General features: G+C 45.6%; 1 protein-coding gene across 1 annotated transcript in view; it reads right to left on the bottom strand.

Annotated features, from left to right (window-relative positions):
• Nucleotides 1-1,004: 1,004 nt before the first annotated feature.
• The window catches only part of tnfsf11 (TNF superfamily member 11), a 39,884-nt gene continuing 15,317 nt past the window's right edge, over nt 1,005-25,571 (bottom strand). The window contains exons 2-5 of the mRNA XM_033032901.1: nt 21,784-21,939; nt 13,516-13,552; nt 7,847-7,936; nt 1,005-2,944 (exon numbers count right to left, since the gene is read on the bottom strand). Coding sequence (XP_032888792.1) covers nt 2,523-2,944; nt 7,847-7,936; nt 13,516-13,552; nt 21,784-21,939 — 705 coding nt within the window. The 3' untranslated portion in view covers nt 1,005-2,522. The remainder of the gene's footprint in view (nt 2,945-7,846; nt 7,937-13,515; nt 13,553-21,783; nt 21,940-25,571) is intronic.

Raw genomic sequence — 25,571 nt, forward strand, 5'->3', positions numbered from 1 at the left:
ACCACAAATGATATTGTATGAGACTATGCCATGACAATCTGCCCTGTTTTGTCTGCAGCCATTGTCATAGTTGACCCACAATCCTTCTTTGAAGTTTCTCCACTGGCACTTATTGCTGTCAATCCAGGCAAAGCCAAGATGTCACCCTAAATGGATTATTTTAATAACTCTGTCATCCCTCTTCTGTAACACAGTCACGTCAGCTAAAAACATTAAACGTGGCCAGTCCGGAAAGATAGATCGAGGGTGAGTTAGCCAATTGGATACAAAATTGGCTTTGGTTGAAGTGGTCACAGAATGATAGTGGAGGGTTATTATTCAGTGAAGGCCTGTGAGTGGTGGTGTACCACTGGGTCCACCACTGTTTGCATCTAGATTAACGATTTGATTGGCAATGTTCATAAGTTTGCGGATACCACCAACATTGCTGGTGTAGTGGACAGCGAAGAAGGTTATTTAAAATTACAACATGATCTGACTGAACTGGGGTTGTGGGCCAATGAATGAGAGATGGAATTCAACATGGAAAAGTGCGAGCTGTTGCATTTTAATAAGTTAAACCGGGGCAGGACTTATACAATAATTGGTAGGGCCCTGGGGTGTGGAGTTACAGAACAGAGAGAGCCAGAGGTACAGATATATAGTTTCTTGAAGGTGGCAACTCGGGTAAACAGAGTGGTGAAGGACCCATTTGGCATGCTTGCCTTCATTGATCAGGGCACTGATCTGTAACAACCCACTCCATACTTCTCTCTGCTGCCTTCTTTTCCTCTTCTTGGTCCTCCCGACCATCCATCGCCTTGGCCTCCCTCGCTATGCCTCTCCTTCTCTGGAATCATCTGATAGAGCTATGGTCTTAATGACCCAACTGAGTTCTCTCCCTGTCTCCCTTCTCTTCATTTTAGCTGTTCTCGCTGTACAAAGCTTCTCCAACTATATTTGCAAACCTCCATCTTGAATTGTCAAGGATTACCCTGCTGTAAAAATCCAATCAAAACAGCATTCAGAAATAGATTTTATTCAAAGGCACAGTTTATTCGGTTTTCATTGCCTTGAGATAAAAATTTGGAGTAGCAAATTCTTTTAAAAAAATTCAAATGTACAGCAAATATCAACAGCAAAACTTTCTTTAACTATAATTTACAGTGAAGCATTGCTTGCTCACTCGCTATCTTTATTATTGATACAGAGCGAGAACTCTTGAGAAGATGACATTATGCGTTGCATCATTCCACAAAGGGATATCCTAAATGCATATTTGTCTGAAAATAAGTTATGGCTATCATCGTATTGAATGGTAGGACAGGCTTGAAGGGCCAAGAGATCAACTTCTGCCCCAATTTTCTTCATCCTTGCGAAGAATACATGCATTTGCAATGGACGCTATGGTTAGGAGTGCAAAAAGTAGGACCATGGGACATGCCCTGTTCCTATCTTCGCAGATCACATTACAACCACCATCTTAAATTTAATTATGATTTCACCATCAGCTCCAATCATAGCTGCCGAGCACCTTTTGTATGGCCTGGTCATTACTAATGGCTCATTCAGTGATTTAAGAGCAAGATTCTTTTAAAGAATCATGGGAGAGGATTTGCCAAACTTGTGATTTAAACCTTCTCCATCTCTTACCTTCTGCCAGGGCTCCCATGCAAGAACATTAGGTGCTCAATGTGGTGGCACCAAAATTAAATGCTGGCTCTAAAACAACCCAAGTTAGATCACACTTAGGCTTGTGACCGAGGTTTCGGATTCACCTGTGGCTACACATATAGAATAATGCCATTTATTGTGAAAACTCCACTTCACATCACCACTTCAAGCACTGTGGGACATCACGAAGCAACCTGGGTCGCTAGTTCAATGAGGAAGGACAATGTTTCCCTTGTCTCATGAGGGCATTGGCTGTTGCCTTATTCCTAATAATCCATAGATTAATAGAATCATGCAGCACAGTAACTGGCCCTTCGGCCCAACTTGTCCGTGCCATCCATCAATCACCCATTTGCACCAATACTACATTAATCCCACTTTTATTCTCCCCACATCAATTCTCTCCCCCCTCCACTCACCTACACACCAGGGGCAATTACTGCAGCAAATCAAGCGATCAACCTACATGTTTTCTCAGATTTGCAAAAGAATGAGGGGAAACCCATGTGCTCAGAGGAAGAACATATAAACTCCATACAGACAGCACACAAGACCAGGACTGGACTCGGGTCACTGGAGCTGTGAGGCAGCAGCTTTACCAGCTTTACCACTGTGCCATCCTGTTAACATTTTAGTTTTGTTTCTTGCACCTATAGCCCCTTCATTCGTTATTCATCGGAGTGGATTCTGTAAATAAGTGGCGAGTGATTCTCATTAGATGCCTTTACATAATACAAGAGCCATTGTTTAATTTTTATATTCAAGCAAGGAATAATTCTGCTCAGAGAGTGCTGACAAAACCAACATTCCAATGCGGGATGTACACCATTCAAAGATGAAAGTTTAAAGATGCCAAGATAACACTTCACTTAACCCAGTTTGAATGCGCCCAGGTAGCTGGATGCCTCGTCGATATCGACTAATGATATGTTTGAGACAGTCACAAAGATTTTGTCGTCACTTTGCAGGTTGAAAACTCCTCCTTGATAAACCGAATACAAGTTGTGGTTACCTGAGCACCACGTGCTGGCACCCCTCAGGATCAGAGTTGGCTTTGGGTACTTGGCCATCTTCCTGTAAACGTACTGAACCAGCTGGTATTCCTTGGTACTCAAGGGGTAGTCGGCATGATACCGAAACAAGATCTGGGCATAAATATAGTACAGGCCATGGTGTTTGATTTTCAGGGATCCCTGGCTGTAGCCCATCTCACTCAGGTGCGCGACTCCCACCTTTTCTTCCCAAGATGTGATGAGTTTGCCTTTTAATCCAGGAAAACTGGTCCTGACACCTGAATGAAAAATAATAGAGGTGATCTGAAAGGTTTCATTGAACAGAAGTATGAAGGAGGAGCTTGAGAACCTCTGTCTCACCTGGAAGGGCCGCTGAGGTCCCTAGATGGATGTGAGGGATGAGGTATAGGAACAGGTGTTACATCTCCTGCGGTAGTAAGTAACGCGGAGCGGGTCATTAGTGTGGAAAGGGATTAATGAACCAATGAGTTGCAGCGGGAGTGGTCTCTATGAGAATCAGAAAGGGATGGGGATGGGAAGATGAGACTGGTGGTGGGATCACATTGAAGGTGGTGGAGATGTTGGAGAATGATGCATTGGATGCATGAGCAGGTGGAGGGAGAGGTAAGGACCAGTGGAGCACTATCCTTGGTCCATCTGGGGAGAGGGTAGATGATGCAGAACTATGGGATACAGAGGAGGCAAAGGTTTCCCCCTCTTACAAGAAGAGCGGGAAACATTGTTGACTAAAGAAAAATGACATCTTGGATGTCCAGGAGTAGAAAGTCTCATCTTGGGAGCAAATGCAGCAGAGACAGGGAAATTGAGAGAATGGGATGGCATCTTTGCAAGAGGCAGAGTGGGAGGACGTGTAATCCAGATAACAGTGGGAGTCAGTGATTTTATAGCAGTCATCTGGCAATAGTCTGTCCCCTGTGATGGAGACAGAGAGATCGATAAAGGGGAGAGAGGTGCCAGAGGTGGTTCACGGAAATGTGAGGGAAGGGTGGTAATTAAGATGCCATCAACTTGTTGTGTGATTCTGTTGATTCAACGTGTTCAACGTTCTGTTGATTCAACGTGTTCTGAGCAGGTGCTAGATGCAGTTGGGATGTTAAGATGCATCCTTATATCACATCAGTTAGGCCAGTGGTTCCCAACCTTTTTTAGCTCATGGCCCCCTTGGGATCTTTTAATTTTTCTGTGCTCCCCCCCTGACATTATTAGCGGAAAAAAAGTACTTCAATATTATAATACCATCCATTAAAATATCAGTGTCTATTAATTGCAAATATATTCTCTTTTATTCTATTCCACAAACATCAAAAATATTTTGTGGGTTCAATAAAACAACCATTTATAATCATACATTAAAAATATTTCAACTACATAGATTTAAATTTATTAGAACTGAAATTTAGGAGGCACCAGGGTGGTAACTCTGTGGGCCGGTGGCCCCCTAAATCCCAATTTTTTTCTGTGGCCCCCCTATGGCCCCAGGTTGGGAATCACTGAGTCAGGCCACACTTGAAGTATTGTGTACAGTCCTGGTCACCAAACTATAATAAGGATGTGGTTTTGGTTGAGTGAGTGCAGAGAAGATTCACCAGGACATTCCCTGGATTCAAGGAGTCCAGTTAATGGGAGAGATTGGATAAGATGAACTTTTTCCCCCCTGGAACAAAGGAGGCTGAGGGGTGACCTGAAAGTGGTGTATAAGATTATGAGAGACATAGATGGAGCAAATAGTCAAAGATAGACTAAAATGCTGGAGAAACTCAGCGGGTGAGGCAGCATCTATGAAGCGAAGGAATGGGTGACGTTTCGGGTCGAGACCCTTCTTCAGACTGATGATGGAATGGGGGGGGCAGGAAGAAGAAAGGAAGAGGTGGAGACAGTGGGCTGTGGGAGAGCTGGGAAGGGGAGGGGAAAGAGGGAGAAAGCAAGGACCATCTGAAATTGGAGGTCAATGTTCATATCGCTGGGGTGTAAACTACCCAAGCGAAATATGAGGTGCTGCTCCTCCAATTTACAGTGGGACTCAGTCTGGCCATGGAGGAGGCCCAGGACAGAAAGGTCGGATTCGAAATGGGAAAGGGAGTTGAAGTGCTGAGCCACCGGGAGATCAGGTTGGTTATTGCGAACTGAGCGGAGGTGTTGAGTGAAGCGATCGCCAAGCCTACGTTTGGTCTCTCCGACGTAGAACAGCTGACACCTAGAGCAGCGGATGCAATAGATGAGGTTGGAGGAGGTGCAGGTGAACCTCTGCCGCACCTGGAACGACTGCTTGGGTCCTTGAATGGAGTCAAGGGGGGAGGTAAAGCGACAAGTGTAGCATTTCCTGCGGTTGCAAGGGAAAGTACCAGGGGAGGGGGTGGGTTGGGTGGGAAGGGAAGAATTGACCAGGGTTACGGAGGGAGCGGTCTCTGCGGAAAACCGACAGGGAAGGAGATGGGAAGATGTGGCCAGTGGTGGGATCCCATTGGAGATGGCGAAATGACGGAGGATTATCTGTTGTATGTGACGGCTGGTAGGGTAGAAGGTGAGGACAAGAGGGACTCTGTCCTTGTTATGAGTGGGGGGATGGGGAGTGAGAGCAGAGTTATGGGGTATAGAAGAGACTCCAGTGAGAGCCTCATCTATAGTCGAAGAGGGGAACTCCGTTCCCTGAAGAATGAAGACATCTCCAATGCCCTGGTTGAAACACCTCATCCTCGGTGCAGATGCGGCGTAGACGGAGGAATTGGGAGTAGGGAATAGAGTCCTTACAGGAGGCAGGGTGGGAAGAAGTGTAGTCCAGATATCCATGGGAGTCAGTGGGTTTATAGTAGATGTCGGTCAGAAGTCTGTGGCCTGCGATGGAGATAGTGAGGTCTAGAAACAGTATGGAGATGTCAGAAATGGTGCAGGTGAATTTGAGTGCTAGATGGAAGTTCGTGGTGAAATGGATGAAGTCAGTTCCGCATGGGTGCGGGAGGTAGCACCTATGTAGTCGTCAATGTAGTGGAGGTAGAGTTCGGGGATAGGGCCCCGGTACGCCTCGAGCAAGGATTGTTCGACGTACCCTACAAAGAGGCAGGCATAGCTGGGGCCCATGCGCGTGCCCATAGCTCCGCCTTGTATTTGGAGGAAATGAGAGGAGTCAAACAAAAAGTTGTTGAGGGTAAGGACCAGCTCCGCTAGGCGGAGGAGAGTATCGGTAGACGGGGACTGGTTGGTTCTGCAGTCGGGGAAGAAATGGAGGGCTATAAAACCTTCCTGGTGGGGGATGGAGGTGTAGAGTGACATGGACATCCATGGTGAAGATGGGGGAATGGGGGCCTAGAAAACAGAAGTCATGGAGGAGACAAAGAGAGTGTGAGGTGTCTTGGACATAGGACTTCTCCAATTTCAGGTAGTCCTTGCTTTCTCCCTCTTTCCCCTCCCCTTCCCAGCCCTCCCACAGCCCACTGTCTCTGCCTCTTCCTTTCTTCTTCATGCCCCACGCATCCCCTCATCAGTCTGAAGAAGGGTCTCGACCCGAAACGTCAACCATTTCTTCGCTCCATAGATGCTGCCTCATCCGCTGAGTTTCTCCAGCATTTTTATCTACCTTCGATTGTTCCAGCATCTGCAGTTCCTTCTTGAGCAAATAGTCAAAATAACTTTCCCAGTGTAGGGGTAAAAAGAAGAGGGCATAGCCTTAATATGAGAGGAAGGAGTTTTAAAGCCGATTTGAGAGGAGAGGCTTATTTTTACTTAGAGAGAGATTGATCTCTGGAACTCGCTGCCAGGAGTGCTGGTGGAATCAGAGACCATTACTATGTTTAAGAGGCATTTAGAAAGACACAAATAGGCAAGGCACAGAAGGGCACAGTCCCATTGCGAGCAAATAGGATTTGTGTTGGAAACATGGACGTGGTGAGCCAAAAATAATATTTCTGTGCTATACAACTCTATTAATGTAATTTGTAGCTATTAGTTGCCCATTGCATCACTCTGTAGCAAATTGGGAAACCTTATAATAAAAGACAAAGTGATACAATAAAATGAAACAAAAATTATATATAATTTATGTCTATTTCATATCAGAAATAAAAAAGAGTTGGTTTTAATTTTAATTTTGGCAACAAACTTCTAAATATGGATTAATCTCGGGAAATATTTATATTTTTTCTAATGACACCACATCAGCTTCAATTGTCTGTTTTTCTTTATGTTATATTACTTGGTCTCCTTCTCTTGAATCTGAGTTTAACCCAACTTTTGCTCCTCGTATATTTTCTCTGTCAACTTCATACTCTCCTAAACCTCCTTGGTTAGCCCTGGTTAGTTCAACTCTCCCGTAGAATCTTTCCTCTTTACTGGGTAACATTTTTGCAGACAATCATGAATTACCTCCTTAAATATCTGCGGCTGCTTGCCAATCTAGCTGCCTAGTCCACTTTATTCATATCTATCCTTTCCCCACTCCAGTTCCCAGTTTAAAGCAAAACACACCTGTTTTGTATCCAAGTTTCCAAAGAGCGGAAGCAGGGGAGATGTATAGGGACAGAGGAAAGGAAAACTAAACAAAGCTGAATCAGTGTGATAAAAACACTGGAGTTGTTGGAGATTTGAAACATAATAATTTGCTGGAAATACTCAGTATTTGGGCAGGAAACTGAGTTAATTTAATTGCAGTTAATCTTTCATCGGATCCGGCCAGTTCTGAAACTGTCACCTGAAACTGTTACGTTCAGCTTTAACTCCTGAAGTCCGTAACATGCCTAGTCAGAAGATGAGGTGCAGTTTCTCGAGCTTAGGCCTTCTTGGGCTTTTGATGGAACAATGCAGAAATACAAAATGTCATTGGGTTAATGGGATGGCTAAATGAAATGTCAGCCCACTAGAAGTAAGAGTTACCTCTACTGAGGTGTTGGCTGAGAATTGGAAGTGCACTTGCCTCTGGGCAGATGGTAGTGAGTTCCGATCCCACTCCACACATTTGAGCAGAAGGCTGATGTCCCACCATGCTGAGACTGGAGCTTCAGATGTGACAAACATTAAGCAGAGGCCCTCTGGTACAAATAGAGCAGGACAGTTCTCCCTCAGTTAAAGGGGAAGATGTGGATTACAGTTTCAATAGCTGCTGGAGTGAAGCCTGCAGGTTTGAGCATGGATCCATTGCAGTTACTACACCGATAGGAGGTGGCATATACCTGTGGAGCTTTGTGTAGGTCTCTTTATAGTGAGGTGGGCGTAAGGCGCCATCCGCTGTGAAATCTTTCTTGTACGACTTGATAATTGCCCTGAAAAGCAAATGTATGCTGGTGAGAAATACTAATTCCAAAACCATTACATTAACAATTAGGCCATATCTACAGCCTAGATTCAGGCCTTCCATTTAATCCCCAGTCCCAATGGCAATTTTACGAATGAATTCAAAATGAAATAATAAGCGTGAATGCAACACAGTGGTCAGCTAGTAGACCATAAGACCATAAGAAATAGAAGCAGAATGAGGCCATTCAGTCCATCGAGTCTACTCCGCCATTCGATCATGGTTGATTTATCATCCCCTGTCAACCCCATTCTCCTGCCTTCGTCTCATGACTTTTGACACCCTTACTAATGAACCTGTAAATCTCCACTTTAAAAATACCCAATTACTTGGCCTTCACAGCCGCGTGTGCCAATGAATTCCACAGATTCACCACCCTATGACTAAAGAAATTCCTTCTCATCTTTCTAAAGGAACATCCTTTTATTCTAAGGCTAAGCCTTCTCCCACTATTGGAAATATCCACCCCACATCCACTTTATCCCGATTTTTCAATAGCCGGTCATCATGGTACAGTACAGGACAGGCCCTTCGGCCCACAATATCTGTGCTGAACACTAAGTCAAGACCAACTCTTATCTGCCTGTACATGATCCATATCCCTCCATTCCCAGCCTATCCATGTGCCTGTCCAAAATAATCTTAAACATCACTATCGTAACTGCCTCCACCACCACGCCTTTTCCAGTTTTCTCCCCCCTTACTCCATCGTTGCTCCAGTAACCAAGGTTCAATCATTTCCGGAGATGCCTGTGTGGAGTTTGTAAATCATCCGCCCAGTGTAGGTGGGTGGCCAAGCCAGCATAGACTCGACAGGCTGAATGGCCTCCTCCTACATTTTGAAGACTATGAGGGTACATTTATCAGGCAAATAGAGTGAGATGTAGCAAGGAAACACAAACCCCATAAATGGCAGGAAAGGAGGTGATTCCTGCTGCCAACTGCGAGCAAACCCACGTAGGAAGGAACGGAAGATCACAATGCCCCAGAATTATTTACAGCCAAATACAATTATCTATTTACCAAACATATTCGCTCCTATAAGTGAAATGCGGACAGCCATTTTGTGCACAAGATCCCACAGGATGACCTGTTTTAATGGCGGCTGTTATTGGGCGTAAACGTTGGCCCAGACGCTGGGAGATTTTCCTTGCTCACCCCTGTAGTGATATTTTATGTCTGGGAGCAGTCCTATCAGCCTTTGCAGTTGGGTTTGAGGTCCTTTCTGTGGAAAGGGACAAGCTGCAAGGTGGGCAAGTTGAATATGCCAATGGATCAGAAGGCCAAACAGCAATGTGGTGGTAGGGGCTGGTAGTCTGAGGCAGGTGCGACACTGACCTCTACAAGTGTCCCAAATGCTGAGTTACCCAGCCCAGAGCCAGGGCTTGGGATGTCCATTCTCGGTTCAACAGGAACTTAGATTGGGAGGCGGAGGATCCATTACTCACAGTACATGGAGGTACCAGTGACCTTGGCACGAGAAAGAAACATAGAAACATAGAAAATAGGTGCAGGAATAGGCCATTCGGCCCTTTGAGCCAACACCACCATTCAATATGATCATTGCTGATCATCCAAAATCAGTACCCTCTGATTCCTTTAGCCCTAAGAGCTAAATCTAACTCTCTGAAAGAGGTCATTACAAATAGTACGCCACCAATTAGAATGCAGAATGGTTCGACTTGGTTTGTTTTCCTTGGAGTGTATGAGGCTGAGGGAGGACTGGATCGAGGTATATAAAATTATGAGGCAAGTATATAGTAGGAACCTCTTCCTCATAGCAGATATGCATAAGACACAAGGGCATTGGTTTAACGTAAGGGGTAATAAGAGGCTCAGTGGAGATATGAAGATATGAAGAACACCCTCATCCAGAGGGTAGTCGGAATCTGGAATGCACAGACCGAGGGCATGGTGGAAGCAGGGTTTCAGGCAACAGTTATGAAGTATCTTGGCAAGCATTTGCATCATCAAGGCATAGAAGGCCATTGGTGGCATCACTGGGGAAGATGACATTGTACTATTGTGATGGTCCACATCTGAACCATGCTGCGATCACTGTTCTACTGAACTGCACACGTAGGGAGGCCGAGTAGATCTTAAACTAAGTCGTGGGAACAAATGATCAAAGGTGTGAGATGTAAGACTAGAATGAAAAGTATTAGTATGGGGAATGGTGAATGGCCTGTGACAAGAAGGCCCAGGGAGGAGAAATCTAAAAGTAAATCAATGGATAAGATTAGAAGTTGCAAAAGTAATAAATGAACAAAGCTAAAGACAATCAAAGGAGAATCAAATATAGTATTCACAATAAAGAGATGAACCCTGAGCATAAATAGAAAGATGTAAATGTAATGTGATTGCCACCCAGTACCATGGTGCTGTAATGGCTAAGACTGTGCCCTGGATATTGAGAAGCACATGAGATTCAGGAGAAGGTGATCCTGGATATGCTTCAATTTGCCTATTACCACAACAGGTCAACTGCAGAGCCATCTCACCAGCTCTCCACTCTGTTCTGGACCACCTGAATAATGGGAAAATAGATGCCAGGCTGATCATCAACTACAGCTTGGTGTAGCACTAGCATGGTGTTGTGGGCCGAAGGGACTGGTTTCCAGAGGGCCAGTATGGACATTGTGCGCCAAATGGATTCTTGGGCTGGCAGCTCAGTCACTGAGACCACTCACTCATTCACACACTCACTCACACATCCACTCACACACACATACCTCACTCACACACACATACCTCACTCACACACACATACCTCACTCACTCACACACACACACACACACACACATATATACTGACAAACACACACACACACACTCACTCACACACTCACTCACACACACATACACACATACATTCACATACACTCACAAACACATACACACACACACACACATTCACACACACACCCTCACTGACACTGGCTCACACACCATATATGTGGCAGTAAACCTTCTTGAATACTCACACGGCTGAGCACGGCCTCTCCACTTTGGGGCTTCCGCAGTCAGCAGCACTTCCGCAATCAGCGTGACCTCTGCACTTACCGGAAATTACACAATCAGTGCGACCTCTGCACTCACCAGAAATTACACAATCAGCGCGATCTGTCCATTAGGCAGAAGTCACGAAATGAGCTGGACTTTTGAACCAAACACAGTCGGACCTAATAAAGCATTTATTCCTTCCAAACACAGTCGGACCTAATAAAGCATTGCAGTTTCAAGCACAGGCAGGGCAGCAGGCCAAACAACTCATGGCAATGTCATTAAGGGCTAACAAATCATTTATTGCAAGTACATTGCAGACTCACAGTTCAGTTGATTCACAGCTTAGAATGAGAGTTGTGGCATCTCCCCCATGATCTTGCAGAGTGACTGAGTCACATCCAGGCATTCGGGGTTTTATAGTCCTGTCCTCCCCCCCCCCCCCCCCCCCTCCCCCCCCCCGGAAAGGGCGTTACCTGATTGACAGGCGAGGATCTCAAGGTTTTTTTAAACACTCATAACTTTTTTTATTTTTCATCAATGTGAAAAATCCTCATGGCATGCTCAGCCGAGGAGGACTGTGAGTAAGATGGCCAAAAATCATAGCAATATATGGTAGCGTTTTTTCTAAAATCAATATACCGTGCAGACAGGAAGAAGTCAAGATGAGACTTAATTATATAGATGTGCATGGCAGTTTTATTTTTTACACTGAGAGTGATGGGTGCTTTGAATGCACCTCCAGGGGTGGTAGTGGAGGCAAGTCTGACAATGACATTAAAAAGCTTTGAGGTAGCCACATGAGTATGCAGGGAAAGGATCAATAGGGATCTCTTACAAGCAGAGGAGATTAGTTCAACCTCCCATCATGTTCGGCACAGACATCTTGGCCTGGTGTGGCAATTCCAATGCACAGAAATGTAAGCGGCTGCAGAGAGTGGTGGATTCAGCCCAGTCTGTCATGTGCACAGTTCACCCCTTCATCGAAAACATCTATATGGGGCATTGTTTCAAGACATGGAGTGATGCATTTATCATCAAGGATCCACACCATCCAGGCCAGGTCCTCTTCTCTGTGCTACCATTGGAAGGTACAGAGGTCTGAAGTCCCACACTACCAGGGTCAGGAACAGCTGACTTACTACAACTATCAGGTTCTTGAACCAACTGGGTTCAGGAAATCAAGACATAAAATTGGTATAAGATATAAAGGCAAGAAATCACTTGTGGCTATGCTGTACAAGCCCCCTGACAGTAGTCACACAGAATGAAGGGAGAAATAACAGGTGTTTCTCAGAAAGGTGCAGTGATAGGCATGGGGGTTTTAATCTCCATGGAGATTTGTACATGGAACAGAACCCAGATAAAGATTTCAGAGAGTGCTTTTGGACTAGTACTAGAATAGTAAATAAGATTGTGAATGAGTATAAGCAAAGCAGGGTGTGAACGAGTGTGAGCAGGGCACTGTGTAAATGTGTAAATGAGCATGAACAGGGCAGGTGTGAACAAGTATGAGCAGAGCAGAGTGTGAATGAGAGTGATTGGGCATGTGTGAACGTGTGTAAGTAGGGAAAGAAGTGAATGAGTGTGTGCAGGACGGTGTGAACAAGTGTGAGTGGGGCAGGTTATGAACGAGTGTGAGTGGGGCAGGTTATGAACGAGTGTGAGCAAGTTGTGAATGGATGTGTGGGGCAGGTTGTGAAAAAATATGAGTGGGAAAGGGCATTGGCACATGAGTGAGCATGGTGAGTGGTGTTAATGTTTTACTTCCTTCACGAGATCCAGGCAACATTTGCAAGGCCTTCACTTAATCCATATGCCTAATTGTCATTGCAAAGGTGGTTGTGAGCAGTTCTCTTGAATTGCTGCAGTGCTCTGGTGCAGGGGCTCCCATGGTGCTGTTGTACGGGAAGATGATCCAATGACAATAAAAATAAATGTTGATATATTTCAAAGTCAAGATGGTCATAAGATCATGTGACAGGGGTAGAATTAGGCCATTCTGCCCTTCAAGTCTACTCCGCTAGTCAATCATGGCTGATCTATTTCTCCTAACCCTATCTCCTGCTTTCTCCCCATAACCTCTGACACCCATGAAGGGAGGTGAGGGAAACCTTCAGGCAGTGGTGTTTCTCTCTACCAGATGCCCTTGCCCTTCTTGATGGAAGAGGTCGTGGGTTTGGGAAGTGCTGGAAGAACAGCTTGGGTGGATAACTGCAGTGCATTTTGAAGATGGCACACACTGCAACCACTGTGCATGGGTGGTGGAGGGAATGAATAGTTAGTGTGTTGGATGGGGATAATTAAGCTGGCTGCTTTGTCCAGGATGTGACGTGGAGCTACACTCACCCTGGAAAGTGGGAAGTACTCCATCGTGCTCCTGACTCGTGCCTTGGAGATGATGCATGGAAGAGCATGTGAATGCTGCTGGACCCTTGGAGCTCGGAGCACGACCCGAGGTTTGAAGAGTACACCGAGCTAGCCGAATTAACAAACCTGTTTGCTCCCGTAACTAAACACAGCAAGAAGCACCAAGAGACGTACCTTTGTGTCCTGATCTGTTTGGAGAAGGGGGCATCACCTAAGCAAAGAGCAGAAACAGGTGATTGCCACACTGCCTTTTTGAACGTCATATTGTTAAGAATTCAGCGCCTCGTATTTGGGCACAATCTAGGCATGTTGAACTCTTCTGGACAGAAAGATCAGCTGAAAGAAAATCATCTAGCTGAATCTGACAGTGAATCCATTTCAATGTTTTATGTGGAAGGAACACCTGCAGTTTGCACCAGTGAAAACAGCAACAGCCACAAACCACCCAACAACGTCAGTTAAAAACAAGCAACCATGTAGAGAGCAAAGCAGGTTAATGTCTCAATGTCAATCCAGTCTACAAGGCAACAGTGCAACTTGCAAAGGTGCTGGAGTACTGCAGTGCCGATATCGTCAGCAACCATTAGCTTCAATTATCGCTTCTTCTCCTGACAGACATTGACAAGTACCAACACCCCACATGCAATAGCAGTGACTGGGTACAGCACAAGAGGGTACACTGAAGGGCCTGTCCCACGAGCATGCGACAAGCGCGACCAAACCGGAAGCAGGGGCCGCGCGGAGGTCGAGTGATCCCCGTACAGGGCCGGTCAAGGGTGGGATATGAGTGGAGGGACCAGGGAGAGAGGAAAGAGAGGGGTTAATAGAGAATATGGCATTTCATGATGGGAGATGAGCATAGGGAGGAGGGGAAAGGAGCAGCGTGACAAGGATGGTGGGAGAAAAGTGTGTGCACAGGAGTGGAGTGGTGGAAGGGGAGGGATCGGTAGGAGGAGTATTATTTGAAACTGAAGATTACGATAGTCGGGTTGTAAGCTACCCAAGCCGTATGAGTGCTGCTCTTCCAGTTAGTGTGGGGTTTCACTCTGGCAATGGAGGAAGCAGAGGATAGAAAGATTGTGTATAGGAATAAGATGGGGAGATAAAATGGTTGGCATCTGGAGATCCAGCAGGCCTTGGTGGATATAGCACGTGTTCGATGAAACCGTCGCGTAGTCTATGCTGGAGCTCGCCAATGTAAAGGAGGCCACATCAGGAGCACCCAATACAATAGGAGAGGTTGGAAGAGGTACATGTGTACCCTTGCCTCACCTGGAAGGGCTGCTAGGGTCCCTAGTTAGAAGATCAATCTCATCTGTCCCGTTTCCCTGTTCCTTACTTGCCTGTGGTTACATGGAGCCCAATCTCATTGTCGTTCTTACTATCTACCCCATCTACGCCTGTCAGAATTTTGTACACCTCTATCAACATCCCCCCACCTCATCCTACTCCACACCAAAGAGAACAAACCCACGCCAGCATGTAGAACGTTGGCTTCATGTAGTAATTCCACTAATGACTATAGTGGCTAACCACATGTTGCAATCTCTCCACTTTTTCAGGTCAGGGAGGTATGATGAGATTCCACAACTAATGCAGGGTGTGTGGGAGGTGAAGAGTTTCATGTTGTGATGAAACCTCCAGTTCAACCCTCCATACGAGTGCCTTTTAGCAGTGGGTGAGTGACTTTTAGCCATGGGTGAGAGTGCGTGTGAGACGTTGTGGTGAAGGCAGCAGAAAATAGCTTGCCAATGCTTGCTGGGCTTCTGAAAATGCCTCCTTCAACCTTCTTATAACTGTTCAACCACAAGTGTAAACCGACTGTGATCGGAACCCATTTTCGCTCTGACTCTGTCACTGCAGCAGGTGAGGCAGAGGGCAAGGTTTGGAACAAAAAACTAGTATGAGACTGACGGCTCAAGGCTGGGGAAAACAGCAGATGAAAACGATGTGCGTCACTTCACTTTAAGACATGAACCTACTGCAATAAGCAACACAAACCAGTGAGGTTCTTCTACACTGGATAATTACATTCTTATTACATGGATAGGACAGGTTTGGAGTGATATGGACCAAACGCGGGCAGGTGGGACTAGTGTAGCTAGGGCATGTTGTGAATTTATGGAATTCCCTGCCACAGAGGGCAGTGGAGGCCAAGTCACTGGATGGATTTAAGAGAGAGTTGGATAGAGCTCTAGGGGCTAGTGGAGTCAAGGGATATGGGGAGAAGGCAGGCACAGGTTATTGATAGGGGACGATCAGCCATGATCACAATGAATGGCGGTGCTGGCTCGAAGAGCCGAAAGGCCTCCTCCTGCACCTATTTTCTATGTTTCTATGTCTATGTTTCCATGTTGGCTGGTGTGCGCAAGTAGGGCCGAAGGGCTTGTTTCCACACTGTATCACTGACTTCCCTCCCTCACTGACATCCTATGCTGTAGCTTTATTTTATAGGAGCTATATGAAATAGAGGCAGGCTCTTCAGCCCATTGACTCCTTGCCGACCAACCATTCAAAAGTACCTATTGACACTAATCTCATTTTTATTCTCTCCACTATACCAACAACTCCCCCCAGATTCTAACACTCACCTACATATTAGGAAAATACATATGCCACTGATTCAAAAAGCACCTGCCAACGATGCATTTATAAAGTGCCTTGCAGCGCATCAGGCGAACTCTCGATTAACTTTACAACGAATAAAGTCCACAGTGCAATGTAGGATTCAAGATTCAAGATTCATGAGTTTATTGTCATGTGTCCCAGATAGGACAATGAAGTTCTTGCTTTGCTTCAGCACAACAGAATATAGTAGGCATGAATACAGAACAGATCAGTGTGTCCATATACCATTGTTTAAATATATACACACATGAATAAATAAACAGATAAAGTGCAAATAAACAGATAATGGTCTATTAATGTTCAGAGTTTTGTTTGAGTTGAGTTTAATAGCCTGATGGCTGTGGGGAAGTAGCTATTCCTGAATTTAACATTGCAGTCTTCAGGCTCCTGTACCTTCTACCTGAAGGTAGCGGGGAGATGAGTGTGTGGCCAGGATGGTGTGGGTCCTTGATGATGCTGCCAGCCTTTTTGAGGCAGCAACTGTGATAGATCCCCACGATGGTAGAGAGGTAGGTCAGAGCCGATGATGGACTGGGCAGTGTTTACTACTTTTTGTAGTCTTTTCCGTTCCTGGGCACTCGAAATGCCGAACCAAGCCACGATGCAACCGGTCAGCATGCTCTCTACTGTGCACCTGTAGAAGTTAGAGAGAGTTCTCCTTGACAAACCGACTCTCCGTAATCTTCTCAGGAAGTAGAGGCGCTGATGTGCTTTCTTTATAATTGCATCAGTGTTCTCGGACCAGGAGAGATCTTCAGAGATGTGCACGCCCAGGAATTTGAAGCTCTTGACCTTTTCCACCATCAACCCGTTGATATACGTGGGCGGCGCGACTCACGTCGCAGCGGCCTCTGCAGTCCGTCTGTCGTTTTTGTTTTGTTTTTTTTTTTTGTCTCGTTGTATGTAGTTTTATTTTATTTTATTTACTTGGGTATGTGTGTGGGGGAAACTTTTTTAAATCTTTCCCCTCCACGGAGAACCCGACCTTTTCTCTGTCGGGTCTCCGTTGTCGTTGGGGCCGAGCACCGTGGAGCGGCCTCCAACCGGAACGACCTGGGGGCTCAAGTCGCGGAGCCTGCGGACTTACCCACCATCGTGGAGCTGGCCGAGTTTGGAGCGGGAGGAGCGGTGGTGGCGCGCTGCTGCTACCCGACCCAGGAGATTCGGAGGCTTACCGCAGGTCTGGTGGACAGTAACACCGGGAGCCCGCGGGTCCCTGCTGGGAGACCGCTTTTCGGGGCATCCGCAACGGCGACTTCTCCCGCCCGAGTTGCGGGGTTGAGGATGACCTGGAACGGGGCCTTACATCGCCCGGCGAGGCTTTATAATTGCCGCGGAACATATTTACCATCGCCCGCCGGGGGCTTTGACCCTGACATCGGGAGGAGAATGAGGAGTGCAGGGGAGAGATAAGACTTTGCCTTCCATCACAGTGAGGAGGAGATTCAGTGTGATGGATGTTCGTGTAAATTGTGTTGTGTCTTGGTTCTTCACTGTGTTGGTGTGTGTCTTGGTTCTTTTTTTCTTGTATGGCTGCAGAAACCAAATTTCGTTTGAACCTCATGTGAGGTTCAAATGACAAATAAATGGTATTGTATTGTATTGTATTGTATATAAATGGGGCTGTGGGTCCCCATGCTACCCCTTTCAAAGTCCACAATCAGTTCCTTGGTTTTGCTGGTGTTGAGGGCCAGGTTATTGTGCTGGCACCATTTGGTCAATCGGTCGATCTCTCTCCCATACTCTGACTCGTTCTCGTCAGTGATACATCCCACAACAGTGGTGTCGTCAGCAAACTTGATGATGGAGTTCGCACTATGACTGGCTATGCAGTCATGAGTATATAGTGAGTACAGCAGGGGGCTGAGCACGCAGCCTTGAGGTGCTCCCGTGCTGATTGTTGTCGAGGCTGACACATTTCCACCAATACGAAGAGTCTGGGTCTGTGAATGAGGAAGTCGAGGATCCAATTGCAGAGGGATGCGCAGAGACCCAGTTCTGCGAGTTTGGTAACCAGCTTGGAGGGGATGATTGTATTAAATGCCCAGCTGTAATCAATGAATAACATGAATGACATATGAGTTTTTGTTGTCCAAGTGGTCCAGAGCGAGTGGCAAATTAGCAAGATCGCATCCACCATTGATCTGTTGTGGCGGTAGGCGAACTGCAGTGGGTCCAGGTTTTTGTTGACGTAGGAGTTGATTTGCGCCATGATCAACCTCTCAAAATACTTCATCACCACCGACGTTAGTGCCACTGGTCGATAGTCATTGAGGCATGCCACCTTGCTCTTTTTGGGCACCAATATAATTGATGCCCTTTTAAAGCAGGTGGGAACCTCAGACCTGTGAGGTTGAAAATGTCCGTAAGAACTCCAGCCAGTTGGTCCGCACAGGTTTTTAGAACGCGACCGGGTATACCATCAGGTCCAGGCACTTTTCGAGGGTTCACCCCTCTGAAGGATTTCCTGACGTCGGCCTCTGTGACCGTGACTGAAATACCATCACAGCGAATGGGGGCTCGAGAAGGCACATCAGTGTTCTCCCTATCAAAGCGTGCGTAAAACGCATTGAGCTCATCAGGGAGTGATGTTTCGCCGACATTCAAGCTACCTCCTGATTTCGCCTTGTAGGAGGTCATTGCATTCAGGCCCCGCCACAGCTGCCGAACATCTGTCATCCTCCAGCTTGGGGCAGAAGTCCCTTTTGGCCTTTTTGATGGCCTTACCAAGGTCGTATCTGGAATTAGCACCTCAGGTCCCAGATCCTAGATCTTTCATCAGAACTTAGATAGTGGGCAAATATTAGGAAGGTGATTCGGGGGCAGGTTGGAAGTGTTTGTCACAGTGAAGATCTAGATATGTGTGAAGATAAGACCACCAATGGTTGAGCGAGTGAGTTGGGGTTAGACAAGAGAGGGCTGCGGAGATAGTTAATGAGTTGTAGGACTGGAGGAGTTTACAACAGCAGGGAGTGATAAGGAAGAATCTGAAAAGGAGGGAGAAAATTGTGAAGGGTTAACTTTTTTTCTGGACATATACAATAAGCTCCTACTCCTTGCCCCGTCACTAACACTTTGGTGGGTTAACTGACTGCTGCAAGTTCTCCTAATGTGCAGGTGAGTTTCAGTTGAGTTAAATTGTCACGTGTCCTGAGGTACATTGAAAAACATTTGTTGCGTGCTAACCAGTCAGCTTAAAGACAATGCGTGATTACAACGAGCTATTCACAGTGTACAGATACAGGATAAGGTCTGATGTGTCTGAAGAAGGGTTTCGGCCCGAAACGTTGCCTATCTCCTTTGCTCCATAGATGCTGCTGCACCCGCTGAGTTTCTTCAGCATTTTTGTCTACCCACGATTAGGGAATAATGTTTAGTGCAAGATAAAGCCAGTAAAGACCAATCAAAGATAGTCTGAGGGCCACCAATGAGGTAGATAGTAGTTCAGCACTGCTCTCTAGTTGCAGTAGGATGGTTCAGTTGCCTGATAACAGCTGGGAAGAAACTGTCCCAGAATCTGGATGAGTGCGTTTTCACACTTCTATACCTTTTGCCAGATTGTAGAAGTTGGTGAGAGTTGTAGAGGACATGCCGAACTTCCTAAGCCCTCTATGGAAGTAGAGGCATTGAATATGGGTTTTCCAGGAGGTTTCAGGTGATATTTACTCCTGGTAATTTGAAATTTTCAACCATCTCTACTTCAGCGCAGTCAATGCAAACTGGGGTGTGTGCACCGCTTCACTTCCTGAAGTCGATCACTGTCTCCTTTGTCTTGCTGACATTAAGAGAAAGGTTGTTGTCTCGACACGAGGTTCTCAATATCCTTCCTGTACTCCATCTCATCATTATTTGAAATCCAGCCCACAATGGTGATGTTGTCTGCAAATTTGTAAATTGAATTGGATTTGTACATGCCTGCACAGTCGTGGGTGTACAAGGAGTAAAGAAGGGGGCTCAGAATGCGGAGCACCAGTTGATTATCGTCGAGGATGATTTGTCCCCTATCCTCACTGATTGGGGTCTGTTAGTCAGGAAGTCGAGGATCCAGTTATAGTGATGAGTGCTGACCAAGTCCCACCTACTAACCGAGTTGGCAACCTACGGCCCACGGGCTGGATTCGGCGCATAACCCGAAATCATCCGGCCAGCAGGCGTTTATTTTTTCAATTAGTTTTCGCGACCTGGGAACTGCAGCCAATCCCGGGGCACGCAGGCAACGTGCGAACTGCAGCTAGTCCCGGGGACGCGAGGGATCTGAGAACTGCAGAAAACTAATTGAAAAACATATGAAAACTAATGCGAAAAACAACCCCAAGTGTCACTAGTTAGTATGTATTATTACTAATTACTAATTTAGTTAGTATGTATTATTATTACCTCCATTTATTAGCTATGGAGATAGGTGTGGCCCACCATCAGCTCACGGACATGGGTCCTGTCCCCGATGCAGAACAAGGTTGCCAACCCATGAGTTAGATGATTTGCTTGGATGGTATAATGGTGATAAAGGCAGAGTTTAGTCTATGAATAGGAGTCCGACGTGTCTCTCTTATTCAGGTGTTCCAGGGATGACTGTAGAGTCAGGACGATGGCATTGCCCGTTGACCTGTTGTAGTGGTAAGTGAAATGCAGTGGATCAAGGCCACTTGTTAGACTGGATTAATGCGTTCCATAACTAGCTTCCCAAAACATTTCATGATGGTGGATGTCAAGGCGGGTGGACAGTAGTCATTTAGGCATGCGAGCAGTGTGCAGAGAATAAAAACCCACCAATTTACACGTCTTTGGAGTCAAAGATTCAAATAGCATTAGGAAAAGACCCTTGTTCCATATACTCACCATCCTCTGTGTGAAAATGTTGCCCATTACGTTCCCATTAAATCTTTCCCTTCTCACCTTAAACTACATCCTCTGTTTCTTGATTCCCCTACTCTGGGCAGAGGATAAATTAGGTTAGCAGAAGTGGATGGCAGCGCACACTCAGTACACTGAAGGGCCATTTCCATGCAGTGTGACAATAGACAATAGACAATAAGTGCAGCAGTAGGCCATTTGGCGCTTCGAGCCAGCACCGCCATTCAATGTGATCATGGCGGATCATCCCCAATCAGTACCCCGTTCCTGCCTTCTCCCCATATCCCCTGACTCCGCTATTTTTAAGAGCCTTATCTAGCTCTCTCTTGAAAGCATCCAGAGAACCTGCCTCCTCCGCCCTCTGAGGCACAGAATCTCACAGACTATGTGACTATGACATTATTTGCCTATGGCTTTACCAAACCTCAGAATGACCCAAAGTACGTAACAAGGAGTAAAGCACATCCCTGAAGTACACATCATTGCTGCAGCATGAGTAACACGGTAGCCAGCTTACTAGCAGCAAGCTCCTATAAATATCAAGATGATAATCTGTTTTAGTTGGAGGCTAAATTTTAAGCAGGAAATGGGAAATAAATTCCTGTTCATCTTCAGTTAGATCCACCCATTTTGTCTAAAAGATGAAATCAGCAACAATGCAGCACCCCATTTGTACTGCACGGGGGTACTGGAGGGTGTTATGTTTTGCTTCTCTAGAACTGGATTTGAACCTACAATTTTCTGACTGAGAAACACTGAATTCTGAGCCATGGCTGACACAGCCAGGTTACAGGATGAACTCATAACAGCCCCAAAACCCTCCCCTCCAGGAGCAGCGATGAGATCAGTAGCACTCATGCACACATTCTGTGAACGGAGGGACTGTCAAACTAATTACTGTATGCAATCTCTAATCTCAGCTGGCATGATGTTGCCCTTGGTGCAGCGCCAACTTCTCACCTGTTTGATGAGTTGTTTCACTCCTTGCAGCGCTTGTGAGCAGGACTTGGAGATCTTCTGCGTTTCCATCTCTGAGAGATTTGGGGTACTGCTGTTAAAATGGGAAATCAGCCTCAGGCACTGCAAGAACTCTTCCGAGATTCCACTTGGATTCTTCTGCAAAGCAGAGAGGCATGTTACAGCTGGAAACCCCCACAGCCAATATCACTTACATTGACAACAAATGATTGTATGAATCTAAGAATAAACAGTTACTGGAAAAGTTGACAGCAGAAGGTGAGGCAGAGAGGAGGAGTGCACAGGTTACCTAAGATACCCAGTATTTCTGGATAGAATCAAAGTATGTAATGATTGTACTTGAAGAGGCGTAAACTGTGGCTAGGAAGTGGGAATTATCCAAAGAAGATTTCAGAACAGCATGGATACAAAGGGCCGAATTGCCTGCATCCATGTCATAAACTTCGATTGGACAGATGGTCAGGTCAAGGCCTATTCCACATCGTCAGTCATTGGTGGCCCTTCCTGTGATGTCCAGACCCTGAACAAGTGAAACAGAAACACTATCACCACCGATTTCTTTTTACTTTAGGCTTTAGAAATACAGCGTGGAAATAGGCCCTTGAGCCCAGCAAGTCCGCGCCGACCAACGATCACCCCATACACTAACAATATCCTACATACGAGGAACGATTGTTTCTAATTTTACCAAAGCCAATTAACCTACAAATCTGTACATCACTGAAGTGTGGAAGGAAACCGGAGCACCTGGAGGAATTCCACACAGTCACAAGGGGAATGTACAAACACCCATACAGATAGCACCCCAGAGTCAGGATCAAACTCGGTTCTCTGGCACTGTAAGGCAGCAGCTCTACCACTACCACTGTGCCAAAGTTCTTGTTATCTTGCCATTGTTATTTTCTTTCTATTCTTCGCTTGTATAAAAAATATATAATTTTGTCCAAAGTACTTTGGCTTTAACAAATATCATCTTCCATCAGCCTATCAATATCTAAATGTTTAAGTTATAGAGTCCAAGAGATTATGAAAAAGAGTCAATGAACAACTGACCAAAGGAGGCATTCATATCATAATGTCACCCAGTCAGTGTTAGTCTCTCTCTCGCTCTCTCTCTCTCTCTCTCTCTCTCTCTCTCTCTCTCTCTCTCTGCAAAGCTGCTTGCTTTATTCTCTTTTCCCTTCCTCATGAGGATGTCTTAATCAGCCACATTTCTGCCTCAGGCATTCAGGCACAGCTGTGGGTCTCTCCTTCCTGACTTCTCCCCACCGTTTAAGATTAAATCATCAGGCATCAAATAGTCACCTCAGGATTCTGCATATTATTCCCCACAAATTATCACTGGCAGTTGTTCACTGTCTTTCTCGAATAATTTGACATTCTGATTAAATCTTATGAAATACCTGATCCAGATAATATCTATATAATAGTAAGATTAAACGAGAACTTACCAGTTTGAAGTTTGATCTGTATTTTATGAGGAGTTACGATGAGGGATTACGTGAAGAACCCCGCCACGGCGCATGCGTGTCATTCTTCAAAGCAGCGGTGTGAAATCACAAATAACTGTAATGACTAAACATAGTAAGATTAGAGAAGAGATACCAGTTAAGTATATGATCAAGGGTGGGAGCGGAGGGCACGTAATCCCTCATCGTAACTCCTCATAAAATACAGATCAAACTTCAAACTGGTAAGTTCTCGTTTAATCTTACTATTTTACTTCGGAGTCACGTGAGTGACTACGTGAAGATTTTAAAGCTCTGTGATTTCATGCCGTGGAAACGAGTCCATGCATCATGTCTGCCTTGACTGTACGAGGAATTGTGTTAACATAATTTGGACATCAATTCGACATTGAAATCATAAAGTTTGTTAACACAAATTTATAACCCCTTTCTATGGGTTTAAATTAATTTACAGAACTTAAAATTGTTTCTGCAAACGTTCCAGGTTTCATTACTGGTTTATTATAAAATAATTGGAATGTTTTCCCTAGACCATCCTGCTGCCTTGAGGATTTGGTCCATTGGTACATCCAACTGTATCGCTGCTGATGTGGCTGCAGCCCTGGTGGAAAGAGATTTTAAAATATTAGTATCCACCCCAGCCTGTGTTAGCACCTGTTTCAGCCATCTTGAGATGGTCTGGACCGTCACTCTTGGTGTGGTTGCTAGTGGCTGACCAAAATGTGCCTTTTCATTGCCTCTTAGGATTTTCGTTTTCTCCATGAATAACGACAGATGTCTTACTATACACAGACGGTCATCTGTTGGGTATGACCTAATTGTATATTGAGGCCTGCTGATCCCTTTCTGTTCTGCTTACTAACTCATAAATATGAAACGTAATATTTTCTGTTGAGGAAGTCATGTTGTCCAGTCTAGTTTTTGCAGTGACTGTATCCTCTGTGCCGTGACCAATACCAGTAGCATGACTGTTTTAATGTCAGTCTGTGTAGGGACAGAACTGTTGCTGGAGACCAATTCCTGAGCATCTTCAGGATAATTCTTACATCCCATAATTGGGAGTATCTGGTTCTTGGGGGATAGTATTAAAAATTCCCCTCATAAGTTTTGTACCAGTGGGTGAGTCCCAACAGTGTAATGCTCTGTCCCCTGCCATAGGTAAGTCGACAGGGCACTTCTGGCGCAGTTGATGGCACTGTAACTGAGCCCCTCATCATAGTGGAGGCCTGCCAGATATTCCAGAACAGACGGGATGTTCATGTCTCTGTAGGTGATGTTGTTTTTATGGCAGAGCATCGCCCACTCCCTGATATAGACTGTAGCAATAAATCTGGTCTATGAGGGATGGTGATACATGGTTCTAATACCATGTTTGATACCACTGGGAACCATGGTTGTGTAGGCCAATCGGATACTACCAATACCAGATGCAGAGTCTTGTTGTATTTCCTTAATACCCGACTGATGAGGCAGGAAAAGGAGGGAATGCGTAAATAAACAATCCCCCCCAATGCAGCGAAAATGCATCTGTCGCTGCTGCCCCAGGGTCTGGTTCCCATGAAACATAATTTGATAACTGGTGGTTAAGTCTAGATGCGAATAAATCGATATCTGGTGTTCCATATTTTGCTGTGATATCAGCAAATACTATTTTATTCAACATCCATTTGGTGTTTTCATTAAGTTTGCGTGACCTGGTGTCTGCCACTGAATTTAGTCTTCCTGGTAGGTAAGTGGCTGATATCCAAATATCTCTCTGGATACACCATTGCCAAATTGTATAGCCAGATTGTCACATGATGTCGATTTGTTTCCACCCTGTGGTTAATGTATGCTACCACGGTGGTATTGTCTATCTGTGTCTAGCATGCTGGTGATATGACCCAGTACAATATGACTTTAGGCCATGTAATGCCCCAACATTTCCAGGTAGTTTATGCCCAGTGTGAGTAATAATGATGTTCAAAAGGGAACTGCAGATGCTGGAATATCGAAGGTACACACAATTACTGGGGAAACTCAGCGGGTGCAGCAGCATCTATGGAGCGAAGGAAATAGGCGACGTTTCGGGCCGAAACCCTTCTTCAGACTGATGGGGGGTGGGGAAAGAAAGAAGGAAAAGGGGAGGAGGAGGAGGAGCCCGAGGGCGGGCGGATGGGAGGGTGGGAGGAGACAGCTAGAGGGTTAAGGAAGGGGAGGAGACAGCACGGGCTAGCCAAACATTACATTACAAACCCACTGACTCACATGGCTATCTGGACTACACGTCTTCCCACCCTGCCCCCTGCAAAGACTCCATCC

Source organism: Amblyraja radiata, chromosome 14 (assembly GCF_010909765.2).
Source record: "Amblyraja radiata isolate CabotCenter1 chromosome 14, sAmbRad1.1.pri, whole genome shotgun sequence".
NCBI lineage: Eukaryota > Metazoa > Chordata > Chondrichthyes > Rajiformes > Rajidae > Amblyraja > Amblyraja radiata.